The sequence below is a fragment of the Mus musculus genome, chromosome 3 (assembly GCF_000001635.26).
Source record: "Mus musculus strain C57BL/6J chromosome 3, GRCm38.p6 C57BL/6J".
In the NCBI taxonomy this organism is placed as follows: Eukaryota; Metazoa; Chordata; class Mammalia; order Rodentia; family Muridae; genus Mus; species Mus musculus.
This window is the reverse complement of record NC_000069.6, coordinates 145,021,287-145,038,791: the sequence shown is the minus strand read 5'-3', so window position 1 is coordinate 145,038,791 and position 17,505 is coordinate 145,021,287. Positions and strand designations below refer to the sequence as shown.

The following is a 17,505-nucleotide window of genomic DNA, read 5'->3' as shown; positions in this document are numbered from 1 at the left end:
GAACATGCATGGGGTGGGATATGCCAAGTAGTTCTGCAAGATGGCATCAACTGCTTTTGAGAGCAGAGGGCAGCAGTGTTTTGATGATGTACAACTCTCTTGAGTAGCCTCTGTAGCGAAAGCAGCAGTCTTTGTCAGGGAATCACGTTATCTTTACCTTTATACACAGGACCAGGAAGCATAGAATGAACTCAAGCGTGTCCCATAAAGAAAGGGGAAAGTCTAAATTGAAGGAAGCCATGTGTGTAACTCTAAAAGCCCGGCTAGGATAGCGAAGCATCCAGAAGGCAGTGAAGCATTTATTTAACATGGGGAAAATCACTTGACTATCTATAAAGAGTTAATATACACGTTAAAGGGCTGGTCCTCTAGTCTTCTAAAAGCAGTAATTATTATTAGCACCCTTTGTTGTGTGGAAGTTTTTCCTGTGGGGAAAGGTTTTGTGTGAGCATCAATAATGAAGGCAGTGTGTCTGAGAAGGAGCCACAGGTAAACATTAGTGTCTGGGCAATGGGGCTAATCTGGCTCTAAAATGGTCAATAAAACTTTAACTGGAGAAGAAGTCAGCTTTCCTCATGACTATGGGGCAGCATCTAGGCTGAGAATATCAAACAATGATTTCAATTTTTGTAATTATTTTTAAGGGAAGACAAATCCAAGTGATATTTTTATAGAAGTTTTTGAGACTCATTTAGATTTTTTTAAATAATAAATCATCTTAATGAAAGATACTTTTGTCAAGCTTGACAGCCCCGCACAGCAGCAGCGAATCCCGTAGATGGCTTTAGTTGGTTTTTACGTTAATCTGGAGGCCTTGAGGGAAGGCCTAAGGTTGGGTATTGCAGTTGGGGCCATTCAGGTTGACAGTGTTTTGTTGCCACACCCTTCAAATCAAGTCCCTCTCCAAGGTCAAGTTCTCCTCCTCTCATTCATTACTGTCTTCTCCTGAGCTATCTTTCTTATTCTTTTCCATCAAGAAATAAACGTTGTTCTTAGATCCTCAACCAGACATCAATAAGGAAGTCCCTTCGTGAGGGGATACACAGCCCCCCCACCCCCACCCCCCCACAGTGGACCAGAGCGCTTTGTCATCTGCCGATGTCTGCTTAAGCATATTCCAAAAGGCAAGTGCAATGAGAGGCGCGTCGTTCCCTCCATTCTCTGTAACCAGTTCTTAACATCTATTTCTGCTGTTTCTCGTGTTTCAATATCTAAAGTTCCTTGGTCTTGGAAACCAAGGGCTAGCTGACTGTACAAGCTGGAGAAACCCAATCAGCTGACTAGTGCTAGCCCTCATTTCCTTTTTCCTAAGTGTATGTTTAATAACGCCAGAGACAAACCTTTTGTCCTTACCTTGTTCCATTTTGGTGGAGTCAATGCTTAGCAGGAGGCAGCTTCCACCCAAAGCGAGACAGGCAATACTCGTGATCGGCCTTCCCAGTCGATGGGGGCCTCCACCCACTCCACCCGCGCTGGCAGGAACTTCATGGGGTCAGCCTTCTCAGCTGACAGGGAGCCTCCACCTACAGCGAGGCCTAGGTGAACTCAACTCCAAATACTCAAGTTCCTTATCTTGCTCTACTCAAAACAATGGGGGACTTACCTCCTCAGGTCCCTGTAAGGGCACCAGATGCCAATGACTGGCTTTGGCATCCATGTGGTGGGTAAACTGAGGCAGGCAGCAGTTGGGGATCAGTGCTTAGGGCTGCTGATCATTTAGATCCAGATACCCACAGGGACTGTGGCCAAAGGCAGCCAGCGATAAGAGAAGCTGCTCGGCAGACGTTTTCTAAGGGAAGAAAGCTTAATTTACTGGGGCTGGTGCTCTCTGTGGCCAGCAGAAAAACTATGAACTCTTAACTCCTGGGGACCAGTAAGAAAAAGAAGGAAAGAGAGAAAAATTCACATGTACGCGCACGTGCACACACACAAACACACTGAATGGACAAAACAAAAGGAAGAGTCCAATAACTTCACACACACAGATACACATGCATAAATACATACACACAAATACATGCATACAGACCTACAGACAGACATATACATATTCACACATAGAATGATTAGAGCAAAGCTCCAGCAAGCAGGCTCCAGTCTTCCACTCATACATACATTAGTACACACGACTGGTGGGTGGAAGGAGCAATGCTCCAGCCCCCATTCACACAGACGTTACACATGCACACAGTCGATGGATGGAGAGACAATGGTCCAGCCACACTGTCTTTTATTCTTTCTTCCATCCCTTATATATCCCAGCAAACCCTTCCAAGCAGTATACAACTACAGTGTGATTACATTTTAGTTCTCTTCTATTGAATGATTATGAAAAAAGTGTGTTCCCCAGTATCTTCATAGAGATATAACATTGCACACTACAAGTAAAGAAAACAAATTATTCTACAAAACCCACACACACTCATAACGAAGTGACTTGTTTGATATTAACAAAGTGTAAGAAAGGAAGGTAGTTTTCTCAGCCAATTTCTCTTACTGGCAGGCAGCAATTTGTGCTTACAAGAAAGGAGTAATTATTTTATTATTTATCCTTAAAAGCAATCTTTTAAGACTCTTAAAAGAATCACAAACCTAAACTTTTATATATAAAAAAAAAACAGTTTTATCTACCTTAGATCCTCAGAATGCATATTTACTCATCAGCAATTCTTAACAAATCATATCAGGAAGCTAAGGGCAAAAATGGGTATAAAAAAAAAAAAAACCCCACTCATCACCAGTCCAGCCTCAGTGAGAGCCAGGTCAGCCAGTGCTGCCATTGTTCTTGTTCCCTGACCATAAAGGGTCCCTATCTTTACTAATAAGAGTGTACCTTTCTGAACTTCATATTTCCATCAGACTTTTTACATCTCAACCTATCTTCACTAACAACTTTATTTTTCTAAATGTTTTCTAAGGTCACTGCTGACAGTCTACATCTCTAAGTTCTTCTCTAAGGTGGTGATAGAATTATAATCTGCTCCAGCAGCAATGTCTGAAAGAGAGCAAGCATTAATATTATGAATGCCAGAGATAATGTCCAGCAAGGGCCTGGAAACCTCCTTAAAGTTTTCATTTAATTCTTAGATTAAGAGGGATGTGAGGACAGCAAGCAGAGCCCTCCCTGACAACACACAGTCCTCAGGACACACAGTTCTCAGGACCACGCCACACTAAGGCCCACCCATGTGACTGTGGTAAGACATGGGCCGCATTCCAGGAGTACTAAAGCCATTTGTTGTTTCTCCTTCATGGCCCTCGGCAGAACTCCTGGCAGTTCCCAATGGCCCTCAACTTTGCAATCCCTATTATTTGACAATACTCACTTTAATTGCTATCTGTCCATACATGCATGCATACATACATATGTGCATACATACATACAATCTGTCCATCTGCTTGTGCACATAGACCTGGTCCTGTCACTCACCTTGAATGTCTTATGTTCCATTGCCTCAGTGTCTACAGTTCTTTGCTGGGGTTTGTTAGCATCCTGTCTAAGCATCTTCAGTGACTTACTCTATAGCACCTCTCCAACTCTGCCTTGAGTGATAACTGTTTTGTTCTCTGCGTGATCTCTGTAAACACTTGATGGCCATTCTGAAATACATAGCTGTAGATATATATATATATATATATATATATATATATATATATATATATATATATATATAAAACTATGTGAAATTCAGCATATGATCTCAGAGCTAAAATTAGTAATTAAGATCAACATTACAAAATTTGTGATTGTTAGTAGCCATTGTCTCAAGAAAACTCCGGACAACTTGATAAACTATATCTGGTAGAACTGATGTAGCCTGTCAATCTAATTCTATGGAGTAACTGTTGACATTTCAGACTGACACAGATGTATCTGTCTACGGTTTTGATAGCACACTCACTATAATTCTCTTACTTGGCATGTTTTAGGCAATTGAGATTAGTCATTGACTTGAGATTCTATGAATTACTGAACTTGCCCTTGTCCTCAGCTTATACACACATGAACATACACACACACACACACACACACACACACACACTAGCAACAGAATATACTGAGAGTGAATCTGAGCAGTTTAAAAATGGTTCCACCTAGAGAAGACAGCAGATTCATTTTTGTGGATCTTCAGGTTTTCTGGTTCCATCTCCTTGCTAGACCCTTGGTCACATGCTTACCTCAGTCATTATCCACTACTTATAGACTCAAGTGTTCCCACCACCACAGGGCAATGTGATACCTTTTGCAATCATTGACTTCTTAAGCCACAGGAAGGCTTGAAAGGCTTGGCATTCTCTTCACAGCATTGCTGGAAGCACTGGACACCACCGGCAAGCCAGGGGGCAAGATGTTAGAGATGAGAAGGAACCAAACACTTACCCTGACTCCAATGAGTGGTTCATTACAGGGAAGGCTTCTTAGTCTAGCTCCTTATAGGACATGTCACCAAGGGGCAGGGACTGCTGCAACCTGGCTTGCCTGGTCTCCCACTGGATGGCAGTGGCCAATTCTGTAGCTTCTTCCATTGCTTCCATTCCTCCATGACTGTTGCCCTTCCTCTACTTATATGTGATAAAGTCTCAGATAGACCCTCAACTTAACTGTGGGCCTGTTTTCTTGGTGATATAGGCAAACCTATAGTTTGGAGACATATTTTAGAATCTCTGTGTGTGGGGTAGTATATATAATCAACTGTGTGTGTGTGTGTGAAAGAGAGAGAGAGAGAGAGAGAGAGAGAGAGAGAGAGAGAGAGAGAGAGAGAGAGAGAATATACGTGAGTGTACATGTGCCAAAACATGCATTTAAAATTCAGAAGACAACTTCTAGGAGTCTTTTTTGTTCTATCGCCATGAGTGTTCCAAGGAACAAAGGCAGACTGTAGCCTTGACATCAAATGCCTTTCTTTATACACACAGTCATCTCTCCGACCCAAAATCTCAACTTTGTATTTGTATGTATGATAAATGTATCCATTTTTTATATGAACGTGTACTTTGAATCAGCTAGATAAGGATTTAAACCTCTTTTTAAATACTTCATCTGCAATTGTTTCATTTGGAAAATACTAATTCAGTTGTTATGAGCTGAATGTCAAAGAGAATGGACAGACAAGGTAAGATGAATGCCTTTGTCTATCTGAAGACCAAAAGGATGAAAATGACTTCCAAGCAATTTGAAATCAGCAGCAATGGCAGACCACTTTGGGCTTTCTTCTAAAGTTTTGTAAGCTTGAAAGAATTTATGGGGTAGCAGAGCCACCTTAATTTATGTTTCAGAGTGGCATAATTTCAGCAAAAGATTTCATGTTGTTGGTTTAAACTTTACTGACTGATAGAAGCTGTGGGGTAGAGAAGCAAAGTGGGGTTGAGGGAACTGGGGGAAGTTTGCTTTGCAAAATACAATGAAAGTTTTACCGCTCCTCTCCACTGGGGACTACTTAGTGACATCTGAATTACTCGCTGATGCTTTGAGTGTGTATGGAATGGAAAGAGCATCCCAGAGATGCTGAGGAGAAATGTGGAGTTCACCAAGAGAGAAACTGGGCAAGATTCCTTACAGGAAACTAAAGCTTCCTTAAATGCATCAATGTCAAGCTGGAAAGGTGGGGTTCAGGGGTGGAGATGGGTGGGTCAGTGTCCCTGACTAGACAAATATTTGTAAGTAAACAGATACTCCAATGGACAACCTGCTTTCCCTGGATGAGTGTTTCTGAGGAACCAGATTAGGATCTCCCACCCTTGCTCAAACACCTGGTGCAGCCAGGGGCAAACCCAACATTCCTTTTAATTAGAAACACTTAAAAGTACAGTTTGGTTTTTAAACAACACTTCCTCTTATATTGTAGGCAAATGTGGTAAAGAACCATTTAGGGTCAAGAGGTTAAAGGCCTATAATAAATCACCTCCAGTAAGTTGAGAAAACCACATCTACCTTGTGTGTGTGTGTGTGTGTGTGTGTGTGTGTGTGTGTGTGTGTGTGTATGTGTATATATATTGGAGTAAAGACACTTCTACACCCAGCCCTTTCCAGAGGGAAAGCTGCAGGATGGAATCTTTGAAGAGTCCTGTCTTCCTCTTGATCCTCCACCTTCTGGAAGGAGTTCTGAGTGAGTCCCTCATCCAACTGAACAACAACGGCTATGAGGGCATCGTCATCGCCATAGACCACGACGTGCCGGAAGATGAAGCCCTCATTCAACACATAAAGGTACATGCCAGTGGCAATTACCTATGCTTTGGCAAGTCCTAATTTGCTAATACTAATTCAATCCTCAATAGGCATAATATTGTGATAAAGAGAACATGATTCGTCTTGCTTCAGTTGCTTGGCTGGCAAGATATTTTTATGTCTGACTCTCAGATTCCTTATCAAGAAAAAGAACATGAGAACTCTTTAGAATTTTTATGAGAAATAAAAAGGCGAGTATAATGCACGTAACTCTGAGTTACTTAGATGTGTTGTTGGCACTTAACAAATGACAGGTGTACTGACTGACTGAAGGTTGTCACTGAAATCTACTTTGCTCCATAGAAAAGCAAATTCAGCTGGATTCAGCAGATATGGGTAACTGCACAGCATGTAATTCTTTGCAGGATGTTACCACCAACACACATTAGACCCTGTTTTTATTCTACTTATAACTAACGTGTGATGTTAAATAGGACCCTGGGGTTCCTAACTTAAGGTTCTAGCTTTAAAAAGACCGGTCCAGTGGGCAGAGACTCTTCATCTTTCTAACCTGGAAGCAGAGAGTCAGCTCGGGGCTAGTGCAGGTGAGGGTGGGAGGTGGGAGTGAGAGGTGGAGGAGTGGTTCACCTTGTCTCCTTTTCTGGGGAGAGCTGGAAGAGTCATTCAAAAGGTCATCAGGTAGAGGGTGAGAGGAGGTCTTTCAGAACGAAAACCAAGAGCTAAAAACGAGATGGAAGCACCTTCTAACAGACCACTCAGAGTCCCCAGTCTGTCCATAGCACATCCAGGGTCAGCAATGTGTAAGGAGAGAGTGTCCTGCTCTATAAAAAGGGTTGATAACTACTCTTCTACAGAGCTTTGTGAGCAGCATATGAAAAACGCACGGCAGCACCTAGGACACAGTCCAAGTCGAATGGACTGTAGCTGCTGTCCCTGCGTCCATGACCTTCTGTTTGTGTTCCTGGTGCACTTGAGCAATGGTTTTAATTTATTGTATTTTCAATTTCTTAGGGTTTTATTTGTTATTTTTTCATGTATTAGTTTATACATTTCATTATTAGGCAACGTTATCACTAGCTTCGTTATCATTTTAAAAATTAGTTTCCTTCTTTGACAATTTCATAATGTATATAATGCATTCTGATTAGTAGTGCGCACGTGCGTGCACACACACACACACACACACACACACACACACACACACACACACTGCCTTCTCTCCCATTTCCATCAGCATCCTCTCACATCTCATAGCCTCTTTCCTGGGTTCATGACTTTTAGTCCTGTTTAGTGGCAATCTATGTGACAAATGGATGGGAATTATTCATGGGACCTCGGTGAGGTTACCAGTGGACACAAGAATAAAGGCAATGACTGTTTGCTCTGTCTCTTTCTGTCTCTCTCCGTCTCTCTCTCTCTTTCAGAATCTATCTAGCAAACACTTGGGCACTGAGGGTTAGGGCCCCCTGAACCTCTCCTCCATTGGTCATCTTCTTATCCCTTCTGAAAGCAAGTTCCTAGAACAAAAGTCCAGAAGATTCTCCCAACGATGCCTCATGAAGCAAAGTCCAGAAAGTGGAGTTTGGGTAAAAAGCCGTCTTGTCTGTCAGGGGTTCCTATCTAGACTATTACTCAAGCAGGGGTAGGGTGTGGAGGTTGCGAGGATGATGCTGTTTCCTAGGAAACCCTCATACCTTGCCAAAAGGCCACGAGACCATCTTCAGTCCAGGGAAGTTCATTCATGCCTGAAATTGATCATTTATCTGAAACCTAGAGTGAGTTTTTGATTGCCACAGCAAGAATAAAATAGATACCCGGAGAAAGAAAGAAGGTGTAGAAGGAGGAGAAATGTGGCTGGTTTGTTTCTGTCTCCAGCTGATGTGTTTCAGGGATGCGCCAGGAGAGCATGGCACATTATCTTTAATAACAGCAACTTGGGAGTTTGGTGAGCTTCAGAGCACTTGCCCTCACTACTTGGTGGGTTTCCTCCTGAAAAAAATTATTTCTTAACACAGTTATTAAATTAACGTTCTAAAATGAGCAATGACTCAATTGTGTGAGCTAAGTTGGATTTTCCTACTTCCTTCTGAGCAACAAGAACACAGTTTACTATAACGGTATCCTGAGGGCCCCTGCTTAGTAAGAGGCAGCTCCTCCTGTTTGATGTCCAGATCTGAAGACTTTAGAGACTTCCACCACGACTGCAGCTGCTGCTCTCCTCTTCAGTCTCTGCTTCAATAACCTTCCTTTTGAGGAGAGATTCTCTGCCTTGAGCCCTTGTTAGGACAGAGCTCCTGAATCAGCAGGACAGAGTTCTGGGGTCTCCCACCTGCGGATGTGGTGCAGGGGTAGGTGCTATAGTGGCTCTGTCCACCACTCCGGGCCCTCATCAACACTGCTACTGTTCCATGCAGAAACCTTGGGAGGACATCCCACAGATGAATTTCTCTCTCTCTTTATTTCTCTCTCTGTCTCTCAACCTCTCTGTTTCTGTCTCTGTCTCTGTTTCACTGCCTTTCTCTGTTTCTCTCTGTCTCTGTCTGTGTGTGTGTGTATCCATTTCACTGTCTGTCTCTGTCTCTCTCTGTCCCTCTATCTCTCTGTCTCTGTTCCTTTCACTGTCTGTCTCTCTCTGCCTCACTTCTCCTTCCCTCCTCACCCCACACCCTCCTGCATGTCCAGAACACACATAACAATGGGAATCTTCAGTGGTGTCTCTTCAATGCACAGAGTCTAGGTCCTAGCTGGCTTGGTGCTAGTGTCTCACTTTGACTCATCAATAATTTGCTCAGTCAGTCAATGAGCCTTTCATTGATTTACATAGCAAATATTTGCCAAGCAACTACATTATATCAGGTGCAGGGATCCAGGAGTCAGCAATATTCTATGCTTGTCCCTAGGAAAAACTGGGCCCATCCGGTAATCAACAACACCACACACATGCCCTTCTCTCAGCCAGAGTTTAAACGCCTGTGTGGATATGATGTCACACTCTCAGAACTCAGAGCAGATGGCACATGCCTCTATTAAACTATGTAGACAAGAGTATTTACTTCATGCTTGCACTTCATCTTGGCAAGCATCAAATAGTCATGCTTCGTGGGTGGAATTTTACTCAGGTATTCAAACACAGTCAGGTTTATACCCAACCATCAAGCATTTGCTGATTTTAATTAAAAAATAATAATTTTTGGAAGAAAGATAGCATGTTAAATTCTCCCAGTGACTGTTCAAATCTGGACTTTGGGGGACAGACATGCAAAGCACTAAGTATGCTAAGTTAGAAAGGGATTCCTTATTGCCATTATTTGAAATGGAGGGGGAGGGTAGGCATGGAGAACATGAATAAATTCCCCAAATTTAGCCACGGAGAAGGGCAGGAGCAAGACTCAGATTTGCATCGGTAGTTGAGTATTACCTCCCCAAACCAAGATAGGCAGTCCTCCTCCATGCCTTCTTCCACTGAACACAGTATCCACATGAGGTTTGCGGCAGCCAGGACTCTGCTCCTGCAGGGACCCCGTTTTTCTGTTATTTTTTTCCCAGTAGCAGCTACATAATGGAATAGTTCCTGTTCGAACAGACAGACCTCATGCCTATGTCCCCATTCCATTTTAACTTAAATGAGCATTTCTTAACCTGGCATCTGTGGTCACGGACTCCAGTTTCTCGCCTCTTGCTATCCTGACTCCACTCCCCACAACACTGCTGTCTCCATTCTGCAGACTTGCCTCACCCAGTCTCGCACATGGCAAGAGACACTTCCTGGCCTTAATCCTGTCACTTCTGTTCTCCTTTCTTTGCATTGAGGCTCATCCCCTGGCCATCTCAGAGCACCAGGGTTCTTTTCTTTTCTTGTCAATGCTAAGTCTCAATCCTGGCTGGCACAATGCCTTCTTTCTACAGCATCATCTGTACACTGGTCACAATGAGCCTGCAGGGGCACCTGCTACTGGTGTTCCTTCATTTCTGAGAAATATAGCTATGCACAATTTGCAAATACGTAATGATGCTGTTTCCTTAAGTCTAACTCTTAATACTATACTAAAATGAATGTTACTTTAACATGTAACATTCGATTTGCCTTAACTGTTATGAGATTCAGCAGGTAAAGGTCTCATATTCTCTCCACCATTGATTGTGTGCTAAGGCTTGGAGAATTATATCCCCAGTTCTCAGTTTCTCTAAGTTTTATTTATGGCCAAAGGATCAAATGCAATGAAGGCACCAGATGACAGTAAGAACTAGTGCTAAGAAAGCATTCTTCCTAGGGTCACTTGTGTGATGTCGTTTGTGAAGTAGTCATGACATTTCCCAGGCTATAAGTGGTGAAATCCGAGCTTATAACTGGAAAGTGTCTAATGCTCTCAAGAGCTTAAGCCAGGATTAGCATCTGCCTTCAGAGTCTGTGTTGCTCACCATTGCTCTGTGGTGTGATCAACACTCAGAAAGATTGCTTGCTGTTATTAAGGAAGCCATGTCCCCTGCCTAGCTAGGCTTTTGAAAGGAAAATACAGATGCATCTTGAAATGATTCATCGTAACTCAATCTGTCCTCAGTGATGTTGTTAAGCGTGTTCTTTCCTCTCAGGACATGGTGACTCAGGCCTCTCCATACCTGTTTGAAGCTACAGGAAAAAGATTTTACTTCAAAAATGTTGCCATTTTGATTCCCGAGAGCTGGAAGGCAAAGCCTGAATATACGAGGCCAAAACTTGAAACCTTCAAAAACGTGAGAACAAGTTGTTTTTTTTTTTTTTTACATCTATTACATCTTCTGTGATCTACTGGTTGTTTGTTTGGTCTGTTGTTTGGTTTGTTGGTTGCTGGCTTGTTTGGTTGGTCATTTGGTTGTTTGGTTGTTCTGTTGGTTGTTCAGTTGGTTGTTTGGTTGGTTGTTTGGTTGGTTGGTGATTTGGTTGATTGGTGGTTTGGTTGGTTGGTCATTTCGTTAGTTGATCAGTTGTGTGTGTGTTTGTTTGTTTGGTCAATTGCTCAGTTGCTTGGTTGTTCAGTTGGTTGGTTGGTTGGTTGGTTGGTTGGTTGGTTGTTTTAGGGGAAATAGTGAAGAACGAAATGAAATTGTGGCAAAATCTGCCAATTGTGAGTAAGGCCAATTTGTTTGCTGAAATGGTATGATCATATTTTATTGTATTTCAGGCTGATGTCCTTGTATCAACAACCAGCCCTCTAGGCAATGATGAGCCCTACACCGAACATATAGGAGCATGTGGAGAAAAGGGGATCAGGATTCACCTGACTCCTGACTTCTTAGCAGGAAAGAAGCTGACTCAGTATGGGCCACAAGGTATGGAGTCAGCACATCAACTGTATTTAAATACTGTATTCTCTTTCTAAGCAAGCCTGAAGATGACAAACTAGAAATTAAACATAGCTTTTCATTTAAAGCAAAGAATCAGAGACATGTATTTCTGAACTATAATTTAACATTTGTTTGTGTGCCTGAATTTTGGATTTATGAAATACTATAGTGCCAGGCAATTGCAGTAAAACTGTTTGGCCTGAAGCATTAGACTTCTATGGATTGATCTATGGGCCTCACCTGACTAAATTAGATTGACTTCCTGCAGTTCATATGATAGCCACCAGATGGCGACAGTGTGCTTGGGCTCACCGGATCTGAGTTCCTGATTCAGCAGGATTTGATTCCTGCTTTCATAAAATTCAGGAGAGGCTCAGGTTCTTCACTTCTTAACAAGTTTCCAGATTGTGCTGCACTGTACGCCAGTCTCTGCAGAGCAGGCAGAGTCACCTTGTGGTTAGATCCCAAAGCTTGTCTTTGTTTCTCCCTCTGTGTGTGTGTGTGCCTCTCTCTCTCTCTCTCTCTCTCTCTCTCTCTCTCCCTCCCTCCCTCCCTCCCTCCCTCCCTCTCTTCCATCTCTCCCTCTCTCTCCCTCCCTCTCTCCTTCTCTTCCCTCTCTTCCCTCTCTTCCCTCTCTCTCCCTCTCTCCCTCTCTCCCTCTCTCCCTCTCTCCCTCTCTCCCTCTCTCCCTCTGTGTGTGTGCAGGATGGGTGGTGGTGGTGGTGGTGGTGGTGGTGGTGGTGGTGGTACACACCAGTCATCCTAATACAGCTGAGGCAGAAGGATCCTGAGAATGAGATCAACCTGAACTGCACAGGGAGACCCTTAAGTTCAATTCTTACAAAAATAAACTATCATGTCAATATGAGCTATATAGAGCAATTTTCAAAAGAAGTATTCAAAATCCACATATGTGCTTTATATATACACACAAATGTGGTTAGTCACTGAATTACTAGTGTTGAAAGAATAATGGCTAAAAAAGATTAGACTGCTCCAGAATGAGGAAAAGGCAGGTCCTGGTTCTGTGTGCCCAACCCCAAAATTATTATCACTGATTAGAATGGTCTGAACCATGTCTCTTTGTTCTATAATATTCCATTTCATTTTTATAACTAGAACAGAAGATTCCTGACCTATGATTCAATAAGTATGTGTTGAGTTAATTGATCTAACTGTGCTTTTCCGTCCTGACCTCACTCTAGCCACCACAGCTGGGTATCATACCATTCCCTTAAATGATTCCTTTATATACCATAACCCCAGTCCTTTGCCCTCAAAGACTTCCATTACCTTTATCAGACAGTCGTTCCCTTTTCAGAACTTGAAGGAAATTTCAGTGCAAAACCTAGGAGCATAGCAGGAGATCGGAGTTGAGCCTCCGAGTCGTCCTCTCACCTAGATATCTAAACTCAGCCCACCTTGAGTTATAATTCAAACAGTAAGATACATGTAAGTCACATTATGAACTAACCAGTACCCCGGAGCTCTTGACTCTAGCTGCATATGTATCAAAAGATGGCCTAGTCAGCCATCACTGGAAAGAGAGGCCCATTGGACACGCAAACTTTATATACCCCAGTACAGGGGAACACCACCAGGGCCAAAAATATGGGAATGGGTGGGTAGGGAAGTAGGGGGGGAGGGTATGGGGGACTTTTGGGATAGCATTGGAAATGTAATTGAGGAAATTATGTAATAAAAAAAAGAAAAAAAAGATACATGTAAGTCACTAAGAGTCACTCAAATATAACATACATAATGTGTGCCTAATAATCTCTAGATATGATGTGCCCAGATATGACAGGAGATAAATTGTATTGCCTCTCTTCACAGAGATAAGCTTCGATGACAGCATAAGATGCAAAGCATCAAATAATGGGGTATAATGGAACTGCAAAGAAGGAGTGCCTAGTCTGATCTGAGCATGTTAGGATGTCAGTTGAATGAATCAAGGCTGAATTTTTTCCCCTAATGCTTTGGAGACGGAATCTCAAAGAGTTGCTAAGTCTAGCCTTAAACTAATAATGATCCTTCTACTTTAGCCTCTTGTATAGCTGGGATTACAGACCCTGGCCACCAGTCCTAGATAGAAGCTTGGTTTTGAGAGAAGAACAGTAATTACCACTGTAGAGACAGTGAGAGACGCCAGCAAGAAAAAGCCTGTGAAAAGAAGAGCCAGAGGCGTAGAGAGTCTGACTGGCCTACAGCAAAATCCTGAGAAATTTGCTGTGATGATAGAGCCCAAGGTGAAGAGCAGGGAGCAGGCCAAGGTGAAGTGCTCAGGCACCCACAAGCTGTTCTAAGGAGTTGTAATTAACCCTTGTGCTGCAAGGCAGTTCTTTGATCCTGCATGTCCTCAACAAGACCAAGCAGTGTGTTGTAGGTCAGCTGCCTGACCAGGGTATGAATAATTCCCTCGCTCTCACAGATCATGCCAGGGACACATGATAAGTCAAAACAGATATGTGTATTGTACAGAACTGTGTACTTGTCATGTTAGGTCACCCTCAGGAAATCAAGCTTCCAATTTTATTATTTAGAAACTATAATGTAGCAAAGCAAAATAAGCATTTAGAGGAAGGTTCTTTCTTGTGTGGGGCTATTTCCCGTTTATTATCTTCAGCTCTTTGACTTTTGTCTCCCAGACAGGACCTTTGTCCATGAGTGGGCTCACTTCCGATGGGGAGTGTTTAATGAATACAACAACGACGAGAAGTTCTACTTATCCAAAGGAAAACCCCAAGCAGTGAGGTATGCATCTTCTGACTTTGTATCACCAAAACGATTCCAAAATGCAACCAAACTTTCCTGGAATTGCTTTTAAAATACTAGTTTTCTGTCTCATTTTTTGATCTCCAAGACACTCTTTATGTTTCTACAAAATGACCAATTTTTCTTACAAGTGGTTCTGTTAACTGAGTTTCCTACTTGGTAAGTCACTGCCAGGCACAGCCTGCCAGGCATTTCTGCCTGTATCTCTAGGTCACACAGATCACATCCCAGAGTCACTTTGCTGACATGAGCACATGTTGCTTTGATTTTTTCAAATCTCAGCCAGCGGCATCATTCCAACCCCGCATTGTCTATATTTCCTGCTTGTCTTTTCTGAGCTTCCCTTCCATTAGATACCAGATCCTTGCTTAAGAGCGAAGTTGTTTTGTACTCAGGGCTTTCAAGATCTAGAAACATCTATCAGTTTGTTCCCCCTTCCACATCTGGGGAGCATGTTAGACAACATGACTGCAATGCCCCCTTAAAGGGAAAACTCATCAAAACATATTAACAATATCCATAGTCCCTTGTCTTACAAACAAACCTTTTAAGTATTTGTAAGCCCAGAAGTTACTCTTGTCATATGTTACATAATATCTATGTGAGCCAACAGTCTGTGTCATATTTAATAGAGAAATGCTAGGGACAGTTTAATAGGGACAGTGGTAGCAAGAAGACAAGAGTGTAGTCACAGCTGTCTCTGTTTATTTGAGGAAGTCATATCCAATTCAGTCACACATTAAACTGAGGCAGGGCAAAACATGACACCAGAGGGGAAGAGAGAAAGTGACGCTTACACAGACGAGAGCTCCATCCAGAAAACCAAAGATCATAAAGGGAAGGCCAAACTGTCAAGGGAAAGGGACAAAGGGACATGACACAAGGGGATATTACAGGTGCTTTCCATATATTAGCAATAAATCATTCAAACATTTAGTGGAAAACTCAAGGCAACAATTCAATGGAAAACACAGTAAGAAATATAGAAGGTAAATTTAAAGAAAATTAGAAAATAATTCAGGATGGTTTAAAAGAAAACCAAGGCAGGGGGGATTTCTATACATGGAATGTATAAAATCAAGTTGATTTACAAATTTTATGAAATTCTAGTAAAATTATACATTTGTATCTCATTCAAAGATCTTCACATTGAGTAAGATTATTTCTGAGAAGGGAGCATAATAAAATGGACTTTACTTGTCATTTTTAAAATATATTTCAAGACTGAATTAAAAAATAACATATATTAACAGTAATTTATATACAAAATAATTTCACAGAGTTTGGATAATAAATCTATGAAGAGAGATAAGTTTTCCTAAAATATAAAGAAAAATTTTCACTATGGAAAAATAATAGAATATCTCCCAATTGGATAAACTTGTCAAATTAAAAAAACACACACAATGTATTAGTCAGGGTGCTCTAGAGTAACAGAACTTATGGAATGTCTCTCTATATTGAGGGAATTTATTGTGATGACTCACAGTCTGTAGTCCAACGAACCTAACAATGGATAGCTGTGAGCGGGAAGTCCGAGACTCTAGTTGCTCAGTCCCATGAGGTTGGTTGTTTCAGCTGGTCTTCTGTAGAAGTAGATTCCAACAGATTTCAAACTTAAAGATGCTAATGCCTTTGGTTATCATGATCTATCAATTGTAACTGGCAATGAATCAGGTGACCTAGTGTACAAAATTTTCTACAATTTTGGGGGATAAACAGAAAATGATGTTGCTGGCTTGTTACTCTTAGTATCTCTGGACAAATTGATGAAGGAAAAGAATGAGTTGTATGATAAAATTTACTGGCTCCAGATGCAAATAAACAATCTAAAGGTTTCTAAATGTGCCCTTGAAAAGCATCTTCTCTCCAGCAGCCACTGAGCTCAAGTTGCAGAAAGTCAAACTGAAGCCCTCATTGTAAGGTTGGCTGAACTACAGCAAAAATTCAAGTCTCAGCCTCAGAGGGTGTCAACAGTTAAAGTAGGGATACTGATTGGCAAAGAACGGGATCCTATAACCTGGGATGAGGATGTGTGGGAAGACCCTGTTGAAGCTGAGAATTTTGAATCTTCAGATTCTCAAGGGTTTGCCCCACCTGAGGAAGTAGTGCCCTCTGCCCCACCCCTTGAAATAATGCCTCTTTTTCACATGAGGAAATTAATCCCTCTGAGTCTGATAAACCAGCAGTGACTTTCTCTGAAGAAAATGCCTTACAGCTTGAGCTCATGGAGGCATTTCCTCATGGGAGGCTCCTTTCTCTGTGATATCTTCAGCTTGTGTCAAGTTGACACACAAAACCAGCCAGTACAACTGACCCCTTGTCAGCTTGACACACAAATACATAACTATTAAGCCCCAACTCTTACTTTCTTATTCATACCCAAGATCTAAATAACTTTAAAAATCCCACAGTCTTTACAAATTCTTACATATTAAAATTTTAATCCCTTTAAAATACTGAATCTTTTGAAATTCAAAGTCTTTTTATAATTCAAAGTCTCTGAACCATGCATTCCACTAAAATACTTTCTTACTTCAAGAGGAAAAAATATCAGGGCACAGTCACAATCAAAAGCAAAATCAAACTCTAATCATCCAATGTGTGAGATCCACTCATGATCCTCTGTGCCCTTCCAAGGACTTAGGTCACTTCTCCAGATCTGCCCTTTGAAGCACACACCTAGGCTCCAGCTGTCTCTACTCCATTACTGCTGCTGTTCTTGTTGGTCATCTTATAGCATCTCCAAAACTTGCTGTCTTCTGCTGCAACTGGACTGCACTTTCACAATTAGCCTCTCATAGGCTATTTTCATGATGCTGAGCCTCAATTCCTCTGCATGACCCCTTCAATCCTAGGCCTTCATCTGCCACTGAGGCTGCACCTTCACCAATGGCCTCTCCTGGCCTCTCTCAATGCCAAGTATCAGCTGCTATGTCTTCATGTTTCAAGTAGTACCACCTGGGTGACTGATACATAACCAAGTCTGGCTGCCAACACGAGGTATAGCCATGGCCACATCAGGAACACAGTTTCTCTGTGCTCTCAGGAAACACTTCCCAGAAGATTTCACCTTAGTGATGCTGGTTTCTTTTCTTCTTAAACACCACTAATTTCTTAGCTCCAGCTAACCAACTTCAATTATCCCAGTAATACAAAGTTTTCTCCTTAGTAGTTCTGATATCTTGTTCATCACAGCTGATTCTTCAGCCCCAGCT

The 17,505-nt window shown here is 42.0% G+C and overlaps 1 protein-coding gene across 1 annotated transcript in view; it reads left to right on the top strand.

Annotated features, from left to right (window-relative positions):
• The first annotated feature begins 6,015 nt into the window (after nt 1–6,015).
• Clca1 (chloride channel accessory 1) overlaps nt 6,016–17,505 on the top strand; it is a 28,240-nt gene continuing 16,750 nt past the window's right edge. The window contains exons 1-4 of the mRNA NM_017474.2: nt 6,016–6,208; nt 10,781–10,921; nt 11,350–11,497; nt 14,161–14,266. Coding sequence (NP_059502.1) covers nt 6,047–6,208; nt 10,781–10,921; nt 11,350–11,497; nt 14,161–14,266 — 557 coding nt within the window. The 5' untranslated portion in view covers nt 6,016–6,046. The remainder of the gene's footprint in view (nt 6,209–10,780; nt 10,922–11,349; nt 11,498–14,160; nt 14,267–17,505) is intronic.